We start from the raw sequence: 23371 nt of genomic DNA, 5'->3' as shown, positions 1-23371 counted from the left end.
CTCTCTTTGGCGTGAAATATCTTACTAAGTTATTAACAATCTTAATGCAGGTTCTGTATTAGAGGTCACTTATGACTTCAGTGGAGTCAGACTTCTCCACGTCTTGGGGCCATAAAAATGTTAATTGTCTTCATGATTTAGGCTATTTACTGCACTGCAGGCTTTTGACAGAAATTCCATGGAGAACCAAGAAGATAAAACATTCTACGTTTGTACTGGGTCTGTCTGTTTTAATGTACCATTATAGACAAAGATATTGGGGGGCGGGGGGCCCTCGTCCCTGCTGGGGCATAGGGTCAAAGTTAGATGTGTTGTGTTATTGACAAATCCATAATAGGAATGGAGATGAAGACCACATCTGTTATTGCTGTGTTATCGTTAAAGGGAATTCCCAGGGGAGGAAAGTCCCTTCACCCATGCAGAGCGGAATTTTCTCTACAACTGATCATTTAAAAAGTTGGCAGCATATGTCAGAGCTAGGCCTTGGACCCAGGTCTTCTTGTCTCCAAGGTCAGTTCTATGGCCATTAAGGGACATGGCCTCTCCTGTGTAATACCAGTATACTAGTCATTAACACTTATTACCGGCATGCAGTGTGCCAAGTACTGGGGATACAGAGAAAGGCAAAACACAATCCCCTCTCTCAAGGAGCTCACAGTTTAATGAGAAGAATAACATGCCAACAAATATGTAGAAAGAAGGGAGGCCCGTAATACTATTTCCTATTTTCCAAAGACAGGAAGGATCAATTTGTACACTGGGGACACCTACATTTCTATAAGGAAGGTGGCCATTTCCTGGAGTTAAAGGGCTAAATGATGGGAATGGTCTAGAGGCCATTCTTATTAATATGAAGAGAAGCCCTCTGGTCTCTGCTATTGAAGACATCATCTTAAGATGTTGACTCATCTGAGCCTTGGGAAGGTGGGTTAACCCCCAGGTCATCTTGTAGTCCAACTGTTAGAGCAAAGGGTGTTTAGGGAAGAAACCCCACTGACTGCTTGTGGAAGTTTCTCTAGATCCATCCAATTTATTTCAATACACTGTCTTAGTGTGTTGGAAAATACTGGGTTTGGAGCCAGGGAGCTTGTATTCAGATTCCTGCCTTTCTCTTATGACCTTGAGCAAATCTCTTAATGTCTCTGAGTCACAGTTTCCTTGTCCATTACAAATGATGGGTTTTTACTAGGTCGCCTGGAAGGGCCCTTTCATTCCCAGACCTGTGAGCCAGTCTGTACCTGCTGTTCTGCCTGAATGAGATGCCCCTCCTAGGTTTATTAAACTCATCTTCTCCAGTCTCGCCACCATGCTGCTAACTCAAGCTTAGACTGATGTAACTGTCTCAGTCTCCCTTCCTATTGGAGGACAGGAGGGTGAAGCCCCAAACTCCTCCCAGTAGATTCCCCTCCCCACTCTTTCCTGGCTCCTTTGGTCTGCTGGCTCTCTCCCTTAGAGTATAAACTCCTTGAAAGCAGAAACTATCTTTCTTTTTATTGACAAAATCCTTAGAGCTTAGCACAGTGCTGGGCACATGCTTAATAAATGTTTATTGGTTTTCAATTCCACAAATACTACAATCCAATTCAGTTCACTTCGGTAAGCATTTATTAAATGACTACTGTGTGCTGAAAACTCTGGGTAACACAGATAAAACCAAAATATCCTTTGCTCTCAGGGACCTTACATTTTAATGAAGAAAAATAACACATACATAACTAAGACATTATGAAATAACTACAAAGGAAGTAAAAAGGGGAAGCTAGGTGGCACAGTGGTTAGAGCACTGGACTTGGCATCAAGGAGACTCATCCTCATGAGTTCAAATGTGGCCTCAAACATATACTAGCCAGGTGACACTGGGCAAGTCAATGAACTCTGCTTGCCTCAGTTTTGCCATCTGTAAAATAAGCAGGAGAAGGAAATAGTACACCACTGTAGTATCTTTGCCAAGAAAACGAAGAGTCAGACTGGAATGAAAAAACTCAGTAGTAACAACAGAGTAAAAAGTAGCATTCATTGTGATGTGGGGATGGGGGAAGGACACTTGAGATGAATTCTGAAAGGAGCTAGGAATGCCAAGAGGAAGAAGCAGTAAATGAGAGTGGCAAAGACATGGAGAGAGGAGATGGGAGGTCATGTGCAGAGAACAACAAACAGATCTATTTAGCTAGAGTATAGAATGATGGAGGAAGTGATGAACAATTAGTTAAAAATGATAGGTTGGTACCTGTGAAGAACTTTCTTTAATTGCCTAAGAGATGACTTTGTATTTGGTACTGGAGGAAATTGCGAGTCATTGAACTTTCATGAGGAAATGAGGGACACCATCAATGAGAATAAGTTTCTTTACTATGAGGAAGATGGATTGGAGAAGAAATTGGCTGTTTTCATGGATACCAGTTAGGAAACAGATACACTAGTCCAAGTAAGAAGGGATCAGAATGTGGCCTAAAGTTTGGTGTGAGTAGAGAGAAGGGGATGGAAGGGAGGGAGGTAGTTCCTTGAAGATTGGGATCTCCTTGAATTATCAATACCCATGGATCTGAGAGCTCTGTAACCTACTTTTTAAATGCTGGGTCCCATCCTTGTAGATATTCTCTCTAGGCAGACTGACCCATTGCCCATGCTTGCCCACCCATGCCCCTGAATAAGTTCCCTGCAGATCTGCTCAATTTGCTGAGAGCTCTCGGTAAGCTTTCCAAACGTTTCAAGGACACTCTTGGAACTCTCATTTCTCAATTTTGATCTGATTTGTGGATCTCAATTTATTAAAGCCAAAGACCTGCTCAGAAATTCCATGTAAAAAATCAGATTCAGAGAGACAAAAAATTAACGAAGGTCAAAGTCTTTTCTTCTCCAATATGACCGTCCCCATTTCGTTTGATTAATCTGGGTTTTATATTATTTCAGATCCCTTCCCTATCCCAATCATTGCCTCCATGGATGTAGCCCACATGGTCAGTTTCTCTCTCCAGAGTATGCCAACTAAAAGTGAGATTAATTGGCCAGATATAGTCACAGGTCTGCAGAGCCAGTATGATTGTCTACTTGGATTTAGATTAGCTTATGTGAATTTGCATTTTACCACCCGAATTTATGATGCCAACTTTAAAGGTGTATTTTACGATTACTGAAGACAGTGAATTTGGAGGAAAAACAGCATCCTCTAATATCCATGCAGATTAGCTGGTGCCCAAAGGCCCAGAATATGGGTAAAATAAGACTGACCTGCAAGAAATATGGGCAAGTGCTACTTTTGTTATAAATCAAAATGAATGTCTATTGCACAGGACTAGATTGTAGTTACATTAGAAAGTGCAGCTGTGTGTGTGTGTGTGTGTGTGTGTGTGTGTGTGTGTGTGTGTGTGTGTGTGTGTGTAGACCTGGCCCCTTTCCATATGAACTAATGAAAACTTCACCTAGGTTCCAGGCACATTTTTCAAAAGCATACAGTTAAAATTACAGTTCCTGAGACTCATTGGATGCTTTCTTTTTCCCTCCCAGTGGCCAGTAAACTCAAAGCAAAGACTGCTGATTAAACAGAAAAGCAAGGTGCATAACAGAGACACCCCCTCTTTCCACACATCCCAGTACACACACAGGCACTCTTGCCTATAAATTCCCACATGGCCAATGGTGACACCAACTGCCTGGGCAGCCTAAGTACCTAGAGTTGAATTCCAGCCACAAAACTCCTTTGTCACTCCAAATCTGCTCCTTACTGCTTCCCTGTAGATGTCATTATGTTTTCTTTTGTTTTCTTTTGTTTTCTTAGCTACTTTATTCACTGAGCAGATATTATCATATGGGTCTGCTTTCTGCAGTGAGGTACTATTTGTTACTTCTCCACTGCACTACTAATGCCACTCATCTCTTGCTGCTCTTTGGTTTGCTACTAGGCTTACCCCTTTTCAGGAAGGGTTGCTGAGCTATATATGTTCCTTTGTGAGACAGATCCACGGCCGTACCTAGCCAGCAGAGCAGGAAGTCCTTTAAGACAACTGTCTTTTTCTTCCCCTTCAGTGAAAAGTCTTCCAGACCTTCCTGATTATTTAGGTATGGGTAAGTAAATTTCATTAAACCCTCATCATATCCCTGGCACTTTGAGACAGGGTCATGAGAACTTCATCTAGCAACAATGGAAGGGGCAGGAAGAAACTGGTGATCTCAGACCTGCAGTCCTATAATTATTCCCAAGTTAATGTTTTCCCTAAATGTGCCTGATCTTTAATATATATGCTTCAGGAACCTAAACACCTAGTAGAGATTAAAAAAACATAGTAGAGATAAAATGTTAAACAACCACTTCTGAACCAAGAATCACAGAGTGCTAGAATTTGAGGATAACTGAGGAATCATCAAGGCCAACCCCTAGCCAGATGATCTCCTAAGTCCCTTCCATCTCTGAAGTCAAAGAATGTCAAAGCTAGAAGGGATTATCTAGTCTAACGTCTTCATTTTATAGATGAGGAAAAAAAAGTGACTTGCTTAAGGTCACACAGATAGTAATTGACAAAGCAGAGGCTTCAAGTTCTCTGCTCTTTCCAGTAGCAAAACAGCTTCCATTTGAACTCACTATGGCTTATCGTAATAGTGGGGGCTTGTTTTATTTTAAATGTGTGTGCTTTTTTAAAGTTGCTTAATATTTTTCATACTACAGTCATCTCTCCTTAGCCACTCTCCTCTGCATGGTTACAAAATAACCCAAAAAGTATAGCCAACCTATATGCCAACTATGACTGACCATGTATACCAGAGTCTATATCCATAGCCTCCATCTTTTTACTGAGGATAGAAGCATGTCTCCTTACTATTCCTCCAACACCAAGATTGGTGATTCCAATTCACTAGAATTTGACAGTTTTGTTTTAGCCTTGTCATGGTTTAAGTGATCAGAGTAGGTCTGTGGGTAATATGTTGTTCTCTTGACTCTTCTGTCTTTCTGCTGCATCACTTTATACAAATCTTCCCTCCCACATCTCCCATGGTGAATTTCTCAGACTGGTCATTTCGTAAGGTTCAGTCATATTCCATTGTGTTATTCACATACCATACTTTCTAAAGCCATTTTCCAAATTACAGGAGCCACCTTCTTTCAAGGATGTTGGGTTTTTTGTCTCTATTAAGAGTCATTTTAACACCATTTTGTATATTAAAAATTAATACAAGTCATTTCCACAATTATTTCTTCAATCGATGTCCAATGGCATGCCCTGTTTTCATTTATGTCAAGCATTTGAACAAAGGTCCAATAAAAAGGTGGAAGGAATGTTTGATGTCATGTCAAAAAATTAATTTATTGTGCCCTTAACTGTAAGTCACAGGAAAACCAAATCAATTTGCATTACCTCTATTTACATTGAACATGAATTTCAATGTAGTCATGTCATTATGTACACAACTCAGCTGTGACCTGCTTTAAACCTGCCTAGACCCTGCCCCCTCCCCCACCTTAGTATTCTCTGCCTCTTCACAATAGCCTCAGTTACTTGAGTTGATCTTTCTCTTGGGACCAGCACATCCTACCTGGCATTGGACGCACGTATCTGCCAGGTCTTACAAGCTCCAGGAGGACAGTGGGTGTTGATGATGGTGGCAAGGATGACAGCTACCGTTACAATCGTTATTCTGTTTTACAATCTATCATTCTTATTTAACATGTTTCATTAACTATATAATTATTACCATTAGCATCATCAAATTTTCATTTATCATTATTTAAAATTATATTTTATTTACTTTATTATTATCATCCCCGATGGCCAGCAGAGTTTCTTGTGCACATCAGTTTCTTAATAAATATTTGCGGAATCTTCTTTTTGTTGAATTAGCCTGAATGAATCGCAGCGTCTGAGTTACTGCCTCTGTATCTTCTTTATTCATCTCTGCATTTCTGTATACCCTTCCCTTTCATAGAGTGAGAGTCAGCATTTTGGTCATCCTGTTTTGCTTCCTTCACATGGTAATGCTTCATCTAAGTCTTTCCAAATGTCTTTATATCCCTCATTCATCATTTTTAATGACATCCTAGTATTGTATTACATTGCTATACCACAATTTATCCAGCCATCCACCAACTGGTGGACATTAAAGCTGTTTCCCATTCTTTGAGATTACAAATAACTGTGGAGCAGTGACTATGGAGTCGACCTCTCAGCCAGGAGGACTTGAGTGGAGACCTCTGGCTCACACTGTCTGTGGAACCCAGGGCAAATCACTTAACTTTAACAGCTCCCTGGCCAAGAATCAGATTAAAATAAAATTGGGAAATATTTAGCAAAATCATTTAAAAAATAATGTTAATTTTCTAAGTCAATATGAGGTCTATAGGACCTTTCCTTATAGAGAAACCACCAACCTGCTTTGTTGAGGATAATTTCCTCATCTTGAAGGGTCACATACCAAAGAAATGACAGGTGCCTGTCATTGAAAGATGCATGCACGTATACAAATATAGTTATATAGGTACACACGTACACATATATACCCATGAATATATGCACATGTAGAAACAACTATGAATGTACACATATAAATATAGATATGTAGAGATTTTATAAATGCTACCATGTGTGAACACACACATATAACATATCTTTTGTCTCTTTTCTGATGATGTCCTTACAACAGGGTTTATTCACCTTTTTTTTTGTTTCATGAACAGTCCTCTTTAGAAACTTGTCAAAACCTAGGGGCTCTTCAGAAGAATGTTTTTAAATATATAAAGTAAAATACGTAAGATTACAAAGGAAAGCAATTATAGTGAAGTGCAACATATAGAGATAGAGAGAGATATGCATGTATATGTGTATATATATATTCATATATGCACACACACATATATGAAAACAGTTTAAGAACACCTGTCTTAGAATATCTCCAAATCAAGTCAGCAATAAGCATTTATTAGATTCCTTCTGTGTACTAGACATTGTACTAATTTCTGGCAATTCAAAGAAAGGCAAAATAATTGAAAAAAAAATCAATTAGTCTTTGCCTTCAAAGAGCTCATGGCCAAAACTATGTCCATACAAGATACAGATCCAACTTGAGGTAGTCTCAGAGGAAATTCCTGAAAATGGAATGATATTATCCAAGAATATGATTTATTTTGTGACTTGTGTATTGCCAGATAGTTTAGCCTCCAAAAATGTATTCATTGGCCATTCTACAAGGAATATTTATTTATATCTTTCTCCTCAGCCCTGGGAGCACTGAGTTTAGTCACTGTTGTATGTGAAAAGAACCTCAAAGCTATCTTCTCTCTCTCCCTCTCCCTCTCCCTCTCCCTCTCCCTCTCCCTCTCCCTCTCCCTCTCTCTCTCCCTCTCACTCTCCCTTCCTTTCCCTCCCTCTCCCTCTCCCTCCCTCCTTATCTCTCTCTTTCCCTCCCTCCCTCTCTCTCCCCCTAGCAATGAGTTTGGGACTGGGAGGCCATGGGTCAAAGTCCAGTCCTGACTTAGTGCTGTATGGTTGTGGTCAAATCATACCCAGCCCTGGCCTCTGTGGCCACCGCATTCTCTGTGATCTGCAGGGTCCCTTCTTCCTCACACACTCCATAAGCCTTACTCTTGTGGCCAATGACATCACCCAAACCTTCTAATAGAATTATAGCTCTGGTAGTTCAGCTGCCTTTTATTTATCCTTTTACTAACATCACTGAGACCTTGTTCCTGATCTCCTTATGAAAAATGACCCTTTTAATGGTGGAAAGTTTAATGAGAACCAGGATCATCTTCTGCATAAGTGCCCTTCATACGAATTAGCTGTGCCCTGGGTCCTAGTCTAAATTGGACACCCCACTTTCATCCAGATGGCCTAATATTTTTCTATTAATCCATGCCCTTGGTCCACGCCCTATAATTGACCTGTCTCTTCTCTAGCTTGGGCTGGCCAGTGGCCCTTGGGATCCCTGGAGAGGCAGGTGTTGGATAGGCCCCTGTTTAAATGCTTTGTGTTTAGGGATCCTGGATTTATGTATGTTGCATAGGAACTAGAAGCTGTTTACCCAATTTCCAGGCTTTCTGAGACATAAATTGTGCACCAGAAAGTGCTTTTAATGCTATGAATTCGTTGAGGTTCAGCGGAGCTTATCTAAGGTTTGAACACGTTCAATATGCATGTATGTGCAAGGTGGGGAGCTGGGGATGGAAGGGAAATTCAGACAGAGGGGCTGTTTTTTGTTTTTTTTTTAACTCACGGCAGTGAAAGGCGTATTACTGGTAAACAGAGCATGCTGGTATATTGAAGATGTAGGGCTGAGAGCTGTCAAGGGGGATGAGGAGAGCCGAGATTTTATTGGTGGAAGAAAATGCTGACTAAGTTCTGTTTCTCCTGAGCCCCTTTGGAGAGAGGGTTGGGGGATGGAGTCACTGACACCACTGTGCCGGCTTCCTCTGGCAGATGCTGTTTACAGGACCCTGGCACGTCAAATGGACCTCCCTTAGCTTTTAGCTATAGGTACCAACATCTGCCTCTGCATTTCCCTGAGGCTTCATTTTAACATTAGTTACAGTTTCTGACTCAACAGCCATGTGCCATGCATCTCTCATAAAATATTATTTAACAAGCATAAAAGGTCTAACCACTTCTTAATCCCAGCAGGGTATGGAACACTAGAAGAGGCAGCCCAGAGGCCTGGGATCCGCCAGGTCTCCTCTCCATCACCCCTGTCATGAACTGGCTAGGTGATTGTGGCCGGTCCATAAGACCTAGAGAAGTCCTTGCCCATCTGCAAAGTGATGTGCCATTTTGCCTTCCCTGCCTAAAGGCTGGCGGGGAGCTAGACCAAGTAGTTCAATTCAATTCACTAAGAATTTATCCGTAATAATGATACCCATCAATAAGAGTGACTAGAATTTATATAACGTTGTAAAATTTCCCAAGTGCTTTCTCTACCCTAACCCTCACAACAAGCCTGGAGGACAGGTGCTATTATTATTCGCATTTTACAGTTAGGGAAACTGAGTCTATGGGAGCTGAAGTTACTTGCCCAGGGTCACGCGGCGAGTATGGATCTGAGGCTGGATTTTTGCTAAATCCCAAGTACAGCGTTCTACCCCTGCATGCTATGAGCCAGGCACTCTAGGCGTGTGCACACATGAGCGTGACCTCAGGGCTGGCCCTCCCCCAAACTGGCCCTTAGTGGCTAGGATACAGTTATATGAGAAATGAAAAGGAAGTACCAAGTAATCGATAATCATTTCCAAGTCCCTGGGAGGGTCAGGCCAGCTGTCATGTAGGAGGTGATATCTGAGCTCCGGATTACCAGGTGACCCTCAGAGGAAGCCTTCCACTCCACGATCTGGGATTCTGTCCTACCCTGGGGACAAGAAGGGGAGAGAGAAAATTCCACAGATATTAACCTCAAAAGAAAATAATTGCCTCGTTGTTGACTTTATATCTGTATATATTATTATGTTAGCAAGGCAGTATAATATCTGTTGCCTCATCTGATCATCACCATGTCCCCGTAAGGGGGGCACTGACGTGAAGTCAGTGGAAAGACCCCCTGGATTTTAGTGGGGCCTTTGTATTTCCAGAGTCCAGCTCTCACTCAATGCTTATGGAAAATGGCTTTGCAGTCAGAGGACTTGGCCTTTGCCACTTTGAGTTGGGTTACCTTGAGTAAGTCCTTTCCAGCTTCCTGAATCTCAGTTTTCTCATCTGTAAAAATGAATAGGTGTTTGTAGATAGTTGTTGGCTTGATGGCTCCTCCATTAGATTGTAAGTGTTTTGAGGGTGCCTTTTTTCTTTCATTTCTTCATAACCTCAGTGTCTATCATAAAGCCTGGCACATACAAGGTGCTTGCTATATATTTCCTAAGTATTTATTGTGTCTATGTAAGGACCCTTTCGATTCTAAATCTTCTGATTCCTATGAAGAGAAATGGCTTGTTGGAGGCCATGCCATGAGTTATTGTCCAACCCAGATCTGGAACAAAGACCTTTGCCTCATTATTCTCCGGAGAATTAGGGCGGGGAGTGCATTTTAGATAGCAGTGTTGGACTTGGAAGATGGAATAAGTCCATTCACTCATCTTCACCTCAGTTTTCTCATCTGTAAAATGAGACCATTGGGCTTGATGTCCCAAAATAGCAGTGATTTGCTCAAGGTCATGCAGATAGTAGATGACTGAGGCAGGAATTGAACCTTGTCACCTGACTCTACAGGTTCCTCTACAGGTATCCTTCTGCATTCTATCTCACCTAAACCTTTCACTTTTATAATGAGGAAACAAAAACCCAGAGAGGGTTAGTGATTTCCTCAGAGTCACAGAGGTCATAAGTGGCCATCAGGATTTGAACCAGGTCCTTTGGCTCTCTGTTTTTGTTATATTATATTGTTTCTCAGGTTCAGGTGCAAAGGCATTTAACCATGTGTTTGCTGAGAATTTTGGCATCAGCAGCCATAAGGTTTTCTTAAGAAGGATCAATATCATTCATTTTACGTATTGATATCTATTCCTTGAATTATATGCAGTCAACGCATCTGCCTGCTTCAGAAGGCAAAGTGTCATTATTTAATGACCACAGAGGCCTGTGATGAAGGAGCTTCTATCTGCACTCAAAGGAATTAGTAATGCTCATTCATTCATCAAGAATACTGTAAATACCTACTAGATGCCAGGTGCTGTGCAGGGCATAAAGATACAAAAGCACGACATGGTGTGAAAAGCATAGCCACCTGACTGCAGTCAGAAACACCTGTGTTCAAGTCCTGCTTCTGACCCAGGCTGGCTGTGCAAATCCAAGCAAACTCACGGAGCGGGAGACCCGCATCTGTAATGTGAGCAGTGCGGACTAAGCAGCTCCATGGGTTTTCCAGCTCTAACATACATTCATTAGAACCTATCACATGTGCTCAAAAAATGAAATGGAAAAACAAAGAAGGACAAGACATGAGGAGCCAAGGCCTCCTTATCTAAGCAGACTGGCAAGCCCATGGAATTCAGCTAAGGACTTCTGAGGCAAAGAAAACTCCAAGGAAGAGAGAGAGGGAGGGAGGGAGGGGGAGTGATAAAGGAGCAAGGGAGGGAAGTTGTATTACAAAGTATATTCCAAACAACAACCCTGCAATACAGATAATGCAATTATTGTCATTATTACCCCCATGTTACAGAGCAAGAAGCTGTGGACTCATGGAGGCGAGGTAACTTAGCCAGGTTCACACAGCCATTAAGTGTTAGAAGCAGAATTCAAACCCAGATATCTTGGTTCCATCACCTGTACTTTTTCCTCTATGTTCCACAACAGTGCATTGTATTGGACAGAGTGTTACACTTGTCGTTAAGAAAACCTAGGTCCTACTTCTAACCTAGCTCTGTGACCCTGGGGAACTTAACTTTCCCCTGAGCCTCAGTTTCCTTATCTATTAAATGGGTTCACTGATACCTAGTACCTCACAGAGGTACGATGAAGCTCAAATGATATGGTGTAGGTAAAAGATTAGAAAAATGTAAAGGGGGCATATTAGAGTTGGATATTGTTGTTAAATCTGGTCTATAATGAGCCTAAGAGTCAGAATGAAGGGGAGGATTTATAGGAGCAGAAGTCTGGTGCTAGGAGGCACCTCAGAGGCCATCTAATAATGATCCCTTCATTTTATTTTTAAAAAATGAAACAGACTGAGAGATTTGTTGATTTGCTTAAGGTCACATACAAAATCTTAAACCTAAAATTAAACCTGGAACTAGAAAACCACTCAGATCCTCCATCTTATCTACCCCTTCACTTGACAGATAAGGAAATTGAGGCCCTAAGAAGTAAGTGACCTGCCCAGGGTCTCTCTTAGGGTCATAAATCAAGAGCCAGAAGGAATCTCAGAGTTTCCATCTAAAGATGAAAAAACAAATTGTTTACAGATTTATTATCTGTAAATGAAAAAATTGAGATTGAGTGTCTTGGCCAAAGACAGACAGATAGTAAGTTGCTCATCTAGGACTGCACCCAAGTACCAGAAGACCTTCATGCTCACACATTGTCCTTATTCATATATCCTCTTCTCCACTAGTGACTGAGTGAGGCCAATGTCTCTCAAATCCACCATGAGCCAAGTCCAAGAATGGGTTCGTCCCTAGCCTGTCCAACTCCGTTCCTTGTCTGAATATATAAACCCTATTTTGTTCTTTCTCCCTAGGTCAGGATCGCAGCGAAGCCACTTTGATAAAGAGATTCAAGGGTGAAGGTGTCCGGTACAAGGCCAAGCTGATCGGCATTGATGAAGTTTCTGCCGCGCGGGGAGACAAGTTATGTCAAGATTCCATGATGAAGCTCAAGGTAGCTCGGACTAGATAGAGTGCTTGTTTCTACTGACAGGGAAAGGGAGATGGAATTCATTTTGACGATGCCAGGTCACTTGTGACTGTAAGAATGCAAACAACATAGTTTCACATCAACTTTCTAAGGTTTGCAAAGTACTTTGATAACTCATGGCTTTAGGGAAATTAACACAATGAAGAACTGTTAATTTCAGGCCATAGGCCCTGAGTTCTAATCCTGGTTCTACTTCTTTCTTCCAGATCACATAACTTTTTGGAGCCTCAGTTTCCTCCTTTGCACAGATAGATCTCAAGCATAATAGTATGAATAATGAATCCTGTCAAATGGTTACATTTTCCAAGTTCAAACTGCATATTTCCATTGGACTGAAACCAATGACCATATTTTACAAAATTATAACTTTTAGTAGTACAAATCTGAATTCCTGTGACCACTTCATGTGATTTATTATTGGTACGAATGAAATTAGACTAAATGGTCTCTAAAGTTCCATCCAGCTCCAAATCTGTGAGCTGAATATGGATAATGTAAATATTCCATAGGGTTAGATAAGGAAACTGAGGCAATCTAGCCTTCAGTGCCATATGGACTGTGGTAAAATGAGGTCAGAAAGAAATGGTTGTTACCAATGGAGAAAGAAGAAAGGAGGAAAGAATCAGGGTTTATGGCGGAGACGGCATTAGTTGTATTGGACATTAAAGGTTGAGTAGGAAGGTGGACAGCGAAGAGGGAGAAGAACGTCATTCCAGGTGTATATAAGATTAGGGACTCCATGTCTTTCAAGGTATTGTGCAAGGTAGACTGAGCATAGATGGAGCGGAAAGAAGTAATAGGAAACAAGGCTCTTGAGGCATCTATTCAATGATTGGGCTGACTTCAGTCAGGGGGTTGGGAACTTTGGATATCTGTATCTCCATATAATTGCTTTCCTGTATTTTATTCTGTGAACTTAAAAAACTTTATTCTGAGGGGTCCCTAGGCTGCCCACACGGCCAAAGACTTTACTCCCCTAAAAACCGAACCTTTGAAACAGAAGCTACCTGAAGTTCCTTCTAACTCCAACATTCCGTGTACTAAAATCCCTTCAGCTTTGACATCCTTTGTCTCTTCCAGATCAATCATTATGTTTTAAAATATTTCTCACCTCTGACTTTCTATATTCTAAGACCCCACTAAGCTCTGACATTCCCTGTTCTAATGCCCTCCTAGTTCTGATGATCTCTGTTCTAAGCTCTCTCTCAGAGGTGATATTCCCTGTTCTAAGGTCCCTCACAACCCTGGCATTCTCTGTCCTGAGGCCCCTCCTAAATAAAAAATTCCCTTTTCTAAGGCCCCTCCCAACTCTGATATCTCTGTCCTAAAGCCCTTCCTAGCTCTGAAATCCCTGTTCTAAGACCCCTCCCAGCTCATTCATTCCTTATTCCAGTATCTGTGCCACATAGCACTGGTCTTTTTCTGAAACATTACTATATAGAGAACCAGGGCAGATTCCTTCTATCCCTGCAAAGAGAAATAGTCATTTTATGCTCACCAGAATCCTAGAAGGTAAAAACTAAAGCTGCTTAACTTGGGCTTTAAAAAAAGAAAAAGGAAAATCCCACTGGATGATGCTCATGATGATAGCATCATGACATGAGACTCATAACCCTTTACTTGTGATTTTTGACCTTCTTTTACTTTCCTTTAGCACCTCAGACAGCTCAGCCCTTCTGGGCTAGATTAACAGACCAATGTTCATCGTTCTTTTGTTTCAGGTGGAAATGGCCGATCTCCCCAACAGCTTTTTAATTTATTCTGGAGAAGAGTTCATGGTGACTCCTTCTTTGCATGTCTAGAGCGCTCGATATACCTTTGTCAACACAAAGGACCATTCAATAAATGCTTTCTCAATGACTTAATTAGTGGATGAAGGAATGAATGAATGAGTAAATTGTTCACTATCCTGTGAAGCCTATGAGAGCTTTTCTTAGGTCTTATCTGCGATTCCTAGTCTCCATCTGTGTGGTTTCTCTACCCATTCTTCAAGTCCAAACTCAGATGCTACCTAGGTAGGAAGGCCACCCGGATTCTTCTCTGTCCCTCCCCAGCTAGAAGTGATCTGTCCCTCCTATAAACACATTACAGCACCATTTTCAGACTTTCCTTACTTTGTTCTATTTTTTATACTAACATGACTAAACTTCATCTCTCCTAATAGACTCCAAGTACGATGCAGTGAAAGGCTTTGCTTTTCTCTTTATAGTTCCCCATATTCCAATATGTTTCCTTAGCTTAGCAGACCCCTTAGTAATGCATGGAGTATCAGAACTGAACAGGACCCCCAGATCACTTAGTCCAAACCCTTCACTTGATAGATAGGGTATCTGAGGCTAAGAGAAATGAACTGCCTTATGGGAAGGCAAAGACCAGAATCCAACTCTCCTGTTTCCTGCCTCAGTATGCCTTTTGGAAATACCATATTGTTTTCTCAATGAAAATATTAGTAAGTAAATAAACAAATGAATGAACCAGTGAATAAATGGATTATAATAATAGGTGCTGACAATTATGTAGAATTTTAAGTTATTCAAACTCCACACTGCTTTATTTGATGGGGAAAACATGAATGATGGAAGAACAAAGTAATGAAGACTGAAAAATTAGCCAACAGGTGTGATCTGGTGTCAGAGGTTAATAGAATCCTAGATCTCAAACAAGAAGGGAATTTAGTGGTTATCTAGTCCAAGTATCTCATTTTATAATAGGGGAAACTGAGACCAAGAAAGATTGAGTGATGTTCCCAGGATCCCACACTTAGGTTATTGAAGAAAACCCAGTCTTCTCATTCCCTATCCAGCTGTGTTTCCATCAGACTAAACCATCAGTGTTTTAGAATTCGGAAAATGGGCCATGAGAGAATAAAAGGGCCAGCGAGACTACTACTGAAGTCAAGGACCATTGTCCATGGGTTGATGGTATCTGACCTACCTTAGGGGGCCCCTATACAGCAAAGCTATCAGGGTAGAACTGAGAAAATGCTGAACTCAAACCTTGTCCTTTCTCTCCACAGGGAGTTGTTGCTGGAGCCCGTTCCAAAGGAGAACACAAACAGAAAATCTTTTTAACCATCTCCTTTGGAGGAATCAAAATCTTTGATGAAAAGACAGGAGTAAGTAAAAGAATGATATGACAGAACGGGATTGAATTTATTGACAGATGTGCCCTTAAAAGCTTTCCCTTGCTGCTCAGTGATCTCCAATCCGCATAAACACACATAAGGCAGCTGACAAACTTGATAAACTGGTCTCGTCCATCACAGACAGCCTCTTTGCTGAGTGGCGTGGGAGGCGATTGCCCAGTATCAGGGTACCCTGGCTTGTGCTAAAAATGCCAGAGCACCCTTGTCCTCTAATGGAAGATTGATAGAGTTAGATGAGTTGTGGATAATGCCACTGTTGATAGGAAATTTCCATCTGTATTTGCCATATTAACCATGGATACTCAGCAAGGCCTTTTGTCTCACTGTCAATGAATTCTGACATCTAGGTTTAACCTCCAGTACCTTGAAATTGGAGTAATTTCAGCAAGGGAATTGGGCTCTAACTCTTTAAAACCCCCAAATCCATCACTCTGTGACCAGGAAAGTAGAGAGTGTATATGTTCTTTGGGCCTGCCAAAGATGGGTTGAAGTGGAGTTCTGGGTGTGCCAGTTTCAGAGTGGCTTTGCATGCTCAGACTCACCCATGGTTTTTTGACCCAGTGGCTCTTAGAATCATAAATTTGGAACTGGAAAGGATGTTAGAAGCTGTTTGGTACAAGCCACTCATTTTTATAGGTGAGGAAACTAAGTCACATAGGAGTTAAAACGATATGTTCAAGGTCACAGAGACAGTAAGTGGCAAAACCAGCATTTGAACACAGTTCTCTGACTCCGCATCCTCTGGGTTTGTTCAAGGAAGACAAATGAGTCGATGAAATTTTCAGAGTTTTCTTATACGTGTTTATATATACGTGTATATAATATGAAGAATATATTATAAATATGAATATATATATATTACATATGCATATATAACCAACAGCAACAGTGACTGCTTGCTCTTGGTCCCTTGGAAGAGAAGCAATGAAAAGGTAGGGGCATGTGGAGCTTTAGAGGGTAAAACCCCAATGAAGACAGTCTAGGCACAGTTTACCTGCTACACAGTGAGATCCAAGGACCCCTCACTTATACCTTTATCTGAAAATATCCATTTGTAACGATCAGCAAGCCAAATTTCCTAGATCTTTAAAGGTGGGGATGTCCGGGGTGGGGATTGGAATCACATTTCCAGCAGAGGCTCTCCCTGCCCAGACATCTTTGACATGGGATGAGATGTCCCTTACCCCAGCCTTTATTCATCCTCACAGTGGCAGGAGGGTTGGTTATTGTTCCCCAACCCCCGATAAGAAAAAGAAAAAAATGAAACATTAGCAGAGCAGAGTTCTCCCTCGAATTTAAAAACAAAAAGCTGTCAGAGATATTGATCCCAATTAAAAAGATTGGTTACAGCAATTTGCACCCTGTCTCAAATTTCAAAGGGCCTTTGATCCTAATCCTTATATGATTAACTTTCCGTTTTTGAATTGTTAACATGGGGTGGAAATGTCTCTGAATTGAGGGCTATTCATATTATCAGATGTCTATTATCACTAATATCAAAGGGAATAAAACGGCTGTTAGAATTCTGCCACGCTCCAGAAAAACTTCCTGGTCCATGCTTGCATGCGTCCACACCTGTCTAAAGCATTCCTAACGACATTGTGATTGGCTTTCTGCTTATCTGTGCACATGGCTTATCTCCCCCTACTGGACTGTGGAAGTTTCTTAAGAGAAGGGACTTGTAAAAATTAACCTTGAGTTACCTCTCAGCACCTGGCACAAATTTCAGAGGCTATGGAACCTCAGAGCTGAATGATATTGTGAATGGAGAGCCAGTTTTGGGGTCAAGATGGCCTGGGTTGAAGCTGGGCTTCGAATTCCTGACCCCTAACAGGTCATTCAACTCCCCAGGATCCCAGGCAATTCTAATAGTTTATATGGCATACTTACCGACATTGGTAGAGGGAGGTTACTCACTGAGAAATCCTTGTGCCAATAAAATAACAGGTCTAGAAACCTTCCCCCCCCCCCAAAAATCTTATAGGTGGCTCTATTTCCTTCATTTCAGTTGATCAGATTCCATTCACATGTTCTCATGCCTTCCCATAATTGTCCTTAAAAGATCAGCTCAATTTTCTGAAGACTTTCCACTGTATTGTGAAGTGTTTCATGGATGCTTGTGCTGGGCACATTATAAATGATGAATACATATGTGCATTTGACTTGGTGTCAAGTCTCCATTGCCATCCTGACTGGCCACCTCTGAGCATGTCAGTTTTTGTACCTCAATGAGTGCATGGTCTTGGGACCTTATTAATGAGTGTATTCCCTAAAGTATGGCATCACCTGGTCACAGGACTGCAGATTCATTGATACTGTGGAGAACATCCAGATGATGGCAGAAATAAAAATGAAGGATCTTGAGGGATGAATGGATGTTTAAGGAGCTAGGGATGTTTAATCTGAAGAAAAGACAACAAAGGGAGGAAAAGGAATTCTTCTTCTGACTGACCACAGTGGGTAAATGGGTAGAAGAAGCCCAAAGACAAAGAAAGAGCTTCCTAACAGCATGAGCCATCTCAGAGAGGAATGGGCCATCCACCACCACTATAAGTCCTCCAGAAAAGATGACCACATGTGGGCCATGTTGTTGGGGGTGGGCATGGGGGTGGGATTATTGTCCATGACTGGGTTGAACGGAGGACTTCTGAGGTCCCTTCCAAATCTGAGCATCTGTGATTCTGGGAATCTGAATGAGGCATTTGTAGGGTCTCTAGAGTAGAGGCAGCACTGGGTCATGGATGATCTTGAAGTTAGGACATAGCTCTTAACTCTGATATTTTCCAGTGCCTAGCACAGTAGAAGCTTAATAACCACTTGGTTAATTAGCATGTCAGTAAATTACTTAACTTATATGAGCCTCCATCTCAGAAGATGGGAATGGTCCATGTGACCTCTGAGGTTGCTTCCACCTCTCGATTCCTGGGAATGTAAGAAAGCTGGAGGGCTGTTTTGTTTTTTGGTTTTTGTTTGGTTTTATTTTTTGCCTTATTTGCATGAAATTTCCATATCCTGTGATAGCTGCTGTCCACTGACAGTGCTTACTCAGATTCAGCAGCCACCAGAGATTCATTTTAATATAAAAGAGACAAAACATTCAAGAGGAAAAATAATTGAGGTGCCTGTGTGTTTAGTGTCTCGTTGGATGATATTGGATTTTAATTTATCACAATAAAAAATCAATTTGCAGCTCAAAAGCCACACATTTTTAAAAATTGGCCCTGTCAGGGACCTGACACCAGAGAGATAATTTAGAGGATCAGTTTCATAATTCATTTTTAGAGAAAAGGGTGGGTTTGGATTACTGTTGAACCTCAGTGGGTCTGAGGGCTGAGATACTAAACTCAAAAACTCAATAATAAGCTTCCAGAGGAGGGTTTGCAGTAGTGGGATGGGCCTAGAAACTTTCTTATATGAAACCCTGGTCGAGAAAGTGAAGACAGCTGACCAGGAGACAAGACTCCATGGTCAGAGAGGCAGCAGTGGGCAGAGGAGAGGACACAGTGATCCTTGTCTTCAAGTATTTAAAGGCTCTCCTTGGATGAGGGACAGAACTAGGAGCAATGAGGCAGATTGTGATTTGGTGTAAGAGCAAATTTTCATGTCATTAGAGCCATCCTAAAAGGTGATGAGCTCCCTGGTGCTGGCAGTCTTCAAGCAAAGACTAGCTGACCACCTGGCAAGAATGTTGCAGGGGGGATTCCTGTTCAAGAATGAAGTTGGCCCAGGGGCCATCCAAGCCCTTTTCCTAATCTAATATTCTGTTTTTTTCTGTGATCTCCACCAATAGTCTTTACCCAGTCAATCAAAAAGAACTGGAAGTTCATTACCACTGAGTCAAGGGACCAAAGTTCAAATCCAGGTCTTAGGGGCCAGCTCAATAGTAATAGGTTACCTTTATGCAGCCCTTTAGAGTACTAATGCCTCCCTCCTAACAAAATTCCTATGAGATTCAAAGGCAAGTATTTGAAAATGAAGAAAATGAGGATCCCAGTAGTTAAGCCATTTCCTTATGGACATACAGCAAAAAATGAGAGAATTTGAATAAAATGTTGCTTCTTAACCCAGGGTTCATGGACCCCAAAGGAGTCCATGAACTGATTTAAGGTGGAATGGTTCAGTAAATTTAGATGGGGAAAGAAATCTACATCTTTTTTTCTCACCCCCATTTGGGGTTTTCTTGGCAAAGATAGAGAGTGGTTTGCCATTGCCTCCTCCAAATCATTTTACAGATGAGGAAATTGAGACATACAGGGTTAAGTGACCTGCCCAGTATCAAATAGCTAGTAAGTATCCAGTTTTGAACTCACAAAGAAGTCTTCATAACTTCAGGCTTGGCTCCCTATCCACTGAGCTTCCTAATGTAGTCTATCCAGGCTGAAGAAAGAGCCTATGGATTTATTACAAGCGCTACAGTGGCTGGGACCAGATAGGCTTAGATTATCACCTCCTCATTCCCACTCACCCTTCTTATCCACAGAGGCAGACCCATCTCCAGCTGCCAAGAGCTTGCCTTGACCAATAAAACCATTGTCTTAGACGTTATTGATTTAAAGAGACTAGTTCGATGTCTGTCACAGATAGGCATCAAAATAGTCTAAATGTTAAATAGGCATAATATTCTATGAAAATATCTATTAATAAATCCACATGACTGGATCTAGAGGAGGCAGTGACCATAGTTATATGGAAAGAAATCCTCTAAGCTGTGGGCTTCAGGGTGGGATTGGCCTAGGGCTGAATTGGCCCTTGGGAATAATTAATAATAAATAGTGGTCCGTTTCCGTGATGCTATAAGTTTACAAAGCACATTCTTTGCAAGGATCCTATGAGGCAGGTGATATCAATCAATCTACTCATTTTCCAGATGAGGATAGATGTTGTTTGCCTAAGACCACATAACTAGTGTCAGTAATAGAATCTGAATCCTGCTTTCCAGGACTGATCCAACTCCAAGTCTAGGAAACTCCTTTATCACATCACAGGAGATTATCTTTGTTCTGCAAGGGATCTCATGTTGGGAGGGCTATGTAGCCACACTCAGTGACAGAATAGGAGAAAAAAATAAAGCTTGAACCTCTTCTTTCATTGACAAAAGGAACTCCCAGGTAAGGAGACTCCCTTTACTGATGCAAGTTGGCACCTTCTCTTAGAGAGCTACCCAATGCTTTCAGAAGTTAAGAGACCATGTAGTAGAGTCGGCCTTGGAACCAGGTCATCTTGATCTTTTAGGACAAGGACAGTTGTGTCCTTTGTATCTCCAGCACTTAGCACAGTACCTGCTATACAGTAGGTGCTTAATTAATGCTTGTTGACTGAATATTGATTGACTGTCTGAGGAGAGGGTGGAACAAAAGAGAGAGATAGGATAACCACATAATAAGTAAACTTCCAAAGAGTTTCCCTGAAACTCAGGAAGCTGGGATCCATTATAAATCATTGCTGTCCATTTGGCTTTTTCTGGCTTTATTTCAGTGGCTCATTGCTTCATCTGGAGCCTGGAGTTTATTGCCTTGCTATCAGAGCCATTTATTTTAAATTTTAATTTAAAACTCATTTTCACTGACTGTGTCTTGGTTACTTAATAAGAGATTCTATTTTTACAGATTCGTTTGTTAAAGGATCTGTTTGTATTGAAAAAGTAATACTGTAATTAGACTGAGCACCAAGATAGCTCTTTGTGTTTTTTTCCCCAAGTACTTTACTTTGGCTAATTCACATGAGTGCTGCAGGAGCCAGCAGCATTTTTCTCCTTGCATTAACAAAGGGGAAAGTGAGAGCACAGGAAAGTTGAGAGTCTTAAAGAGTCAAGGACAATGATTGACAAACCTGGATGTTATTGGAGGCTTCATTCCTAGACATAGCTTTGAGAAGGATATTTTCAGTGATAAGACTATTGTTGAGCATTGATCTTATATGGGATGGGAGACACTGAACTTTAGAATGGAAAAGATCTTTGGAATATAGACTATTAGAACAAAGACACCAAACTGACTTTAGACCATAAAATGTCAGACCTGGAAGGGACCTGAGGACATAGGATGTTAGATCTTATAGAACCTTGGAGACTAGTCAGAGCTGGGAGATGCATTAGAACATAGAATGTTAGAGCTGGGAGGGCCCTTAGGTGAGGCAATGTTGTCATAAGATAGAATGTCAGATTGGAAGTGTCCCCATCTCATGATGGGTAGTTCTTACCCTGGGATCTGGGAACTTCCTCTCCAAAAAGGTGAAAACTATTTCTACATAATTGATTTTCTTTGTAATCCATTGTGCTTTGTTCTATACATTGAAAAATATTATTCAGAGAAGAGATCCATAGATTTCACTGAACTGCCAAAGAAGTCTGTCTCACACACACACATATACATGCACACATATACACACAGACATATATATATATAGATATATGTGCGCACACACATATACACACAGACATACACACACACACACACACACACACACACACACATATGAGAGTAGGACACCTGCCTTGGAGCATTGAGTACCAGAGCTGGGAGAGACCTTAGAACATAGGATGTGATCATTGGAGACATGCTGTATCACAGAAAATTAGAGCCAGAAAGGGACTTTGAGCATACAGTGTTATAAGATGGAATGTTAGGTTCAAAGATACCTTAGAGTCTAGTACATCGAATCCTAGAGCTGAGAGAGAACTTCAAATACAGAACATAGAATATTAGAGCTGGAAGGAAACTTGAGATTCTGGGATGTTAGAACTTTGAATCCTGGGGTAAGAAGACAAATTAGAGCAGCAGTGACACTTGTAAACTACCTTCAGATCTTCGAAGTGCTTTACAAATATTACTTCTGCTTGACTTTCAAACAACCCTATCATTATCCCCATTTTACAGATGAAGAAACTGAGGCAAATAGAGGTTGAGTGACTTGACCAAGGTCACAAAGCTGATAAGTGTCTTAAGCCAAATTTGAACTCTTCCTGACTCCAGGTCTAGCGCTCGATCTGCTGTACCACTTATAATGTTAGAAAACCAAGTATAGCATGTTGGAGCTGGAGGCATATTAGAATATAGAATGTTAGAAATGAAAGGCATTTTAGAACAAAGAATCTTAGCACATTTGAAATAAAATAACAGAAAAAGGCAAGACCTTAGATATGATCTTGTTCCCTCTGGAAGAAACAGGGGATTCAGAAGGAAGAATTTATGTAGGGGTAAGGAAGAGGATGATTTCATCACATGACTTCACCGTTTCTTTCTTTATCCCTGCCTGCAAAATGGTTGCTGGGAGGCTAACCCAGTTATACTCTTGGGAGATGGAATTGGACTTCTGTTGTTGTTGCTCTATGTAAAACTGAATTTTAAGCAAAAGAAGCTCTTAAGGTACGTGCTCCTCCTCTTTCTGACCAGCACATTTCCCCTGGAGCCCAAGATCAGCTGTCCCTGCCTAAAACCTTTGGCCATCATGGTGAGCTCTGCCAATCAACATTACCTTTGGGTCACAACATGGGACGGCCCCCAGCCTCATTAGCTGTGCCCAGATGACACTGCCACAGGGTTCTGTCTAGAACCTTCTTTCATGGTGGATTGGCTTAACCTTCCAGTTAGGAAGACTGTTATGCAAATGGATCTAATGAGCATAAGAAGTCCCTGGTATGAAATCAAACCATCAGTGCCTAATTCTGCTACATGTCGTGTGTATGTTTGTATGATTATATATGTATACATGTATGTATATGTACATGTATGATGCATGTTAATGTGTTGCTTATTTATATAGTGTGTTCTATAAAATTATATGGTATAAATGTGTGGGTCTGAGTTTATACGCACATATATGTCTAGATAGTTATAAATTTGCATGTGTAGAAAAATAAAGCATTTATTATGAGTAGTATGGTATGCTGACTTTGGAGATCAGAGGGAACCAG

General features: G+C 41.1%; 1 protein-coding gene across 17 annotated transcripts in view; it reads left to right on the top strand.

The window, feature by feature from the left end:
• DAB1 (DAB adaptor protein 1) overlaps window positions 1-23371 on the top strand; it is a 1307076-nt gene that overhangs the window by 1144853 nt on the left and 138852 nt on the right. For all 17 annotated transcript variants that reach the window (XM_072649618.1, XM_072649617.1, XM_072649615.1 and 14 more), the window contains 2 exons: window positions 12139-12278; window positions 15331-15429. In XM_072649618.1, coding sequence (XP_072505719.1) covers window positions 12139-12278; window positions 15331-15429 — 239 coding nt within the window. The remainder of the gene's footprint in view (window positions 1-12138; window positions 12279-15330; window positions 15430-23371) is intronic.

The sequence above is a fragment of the Notamacropus eugenii genome, chromosome 2 (assembly GCF_028372415.1).
Source record: "Notamacropus eugenii isolate mMacEug1 chromosome 2, mMacEug1.pri_v2, whole genome shotgun sequence".
NCBI classification, from domain to species: domain Eukaryota; kingdom Metazoa; phylum Chordata; class Mammalia; order Diprotodontia; family Macropodidae; genus Notamacropus; species Notamacropus eugenii.
Note: the sequence above shows the minus strand (reverse complement) of the source record. Positions and strands in the feature narration are given on the sequence as shown.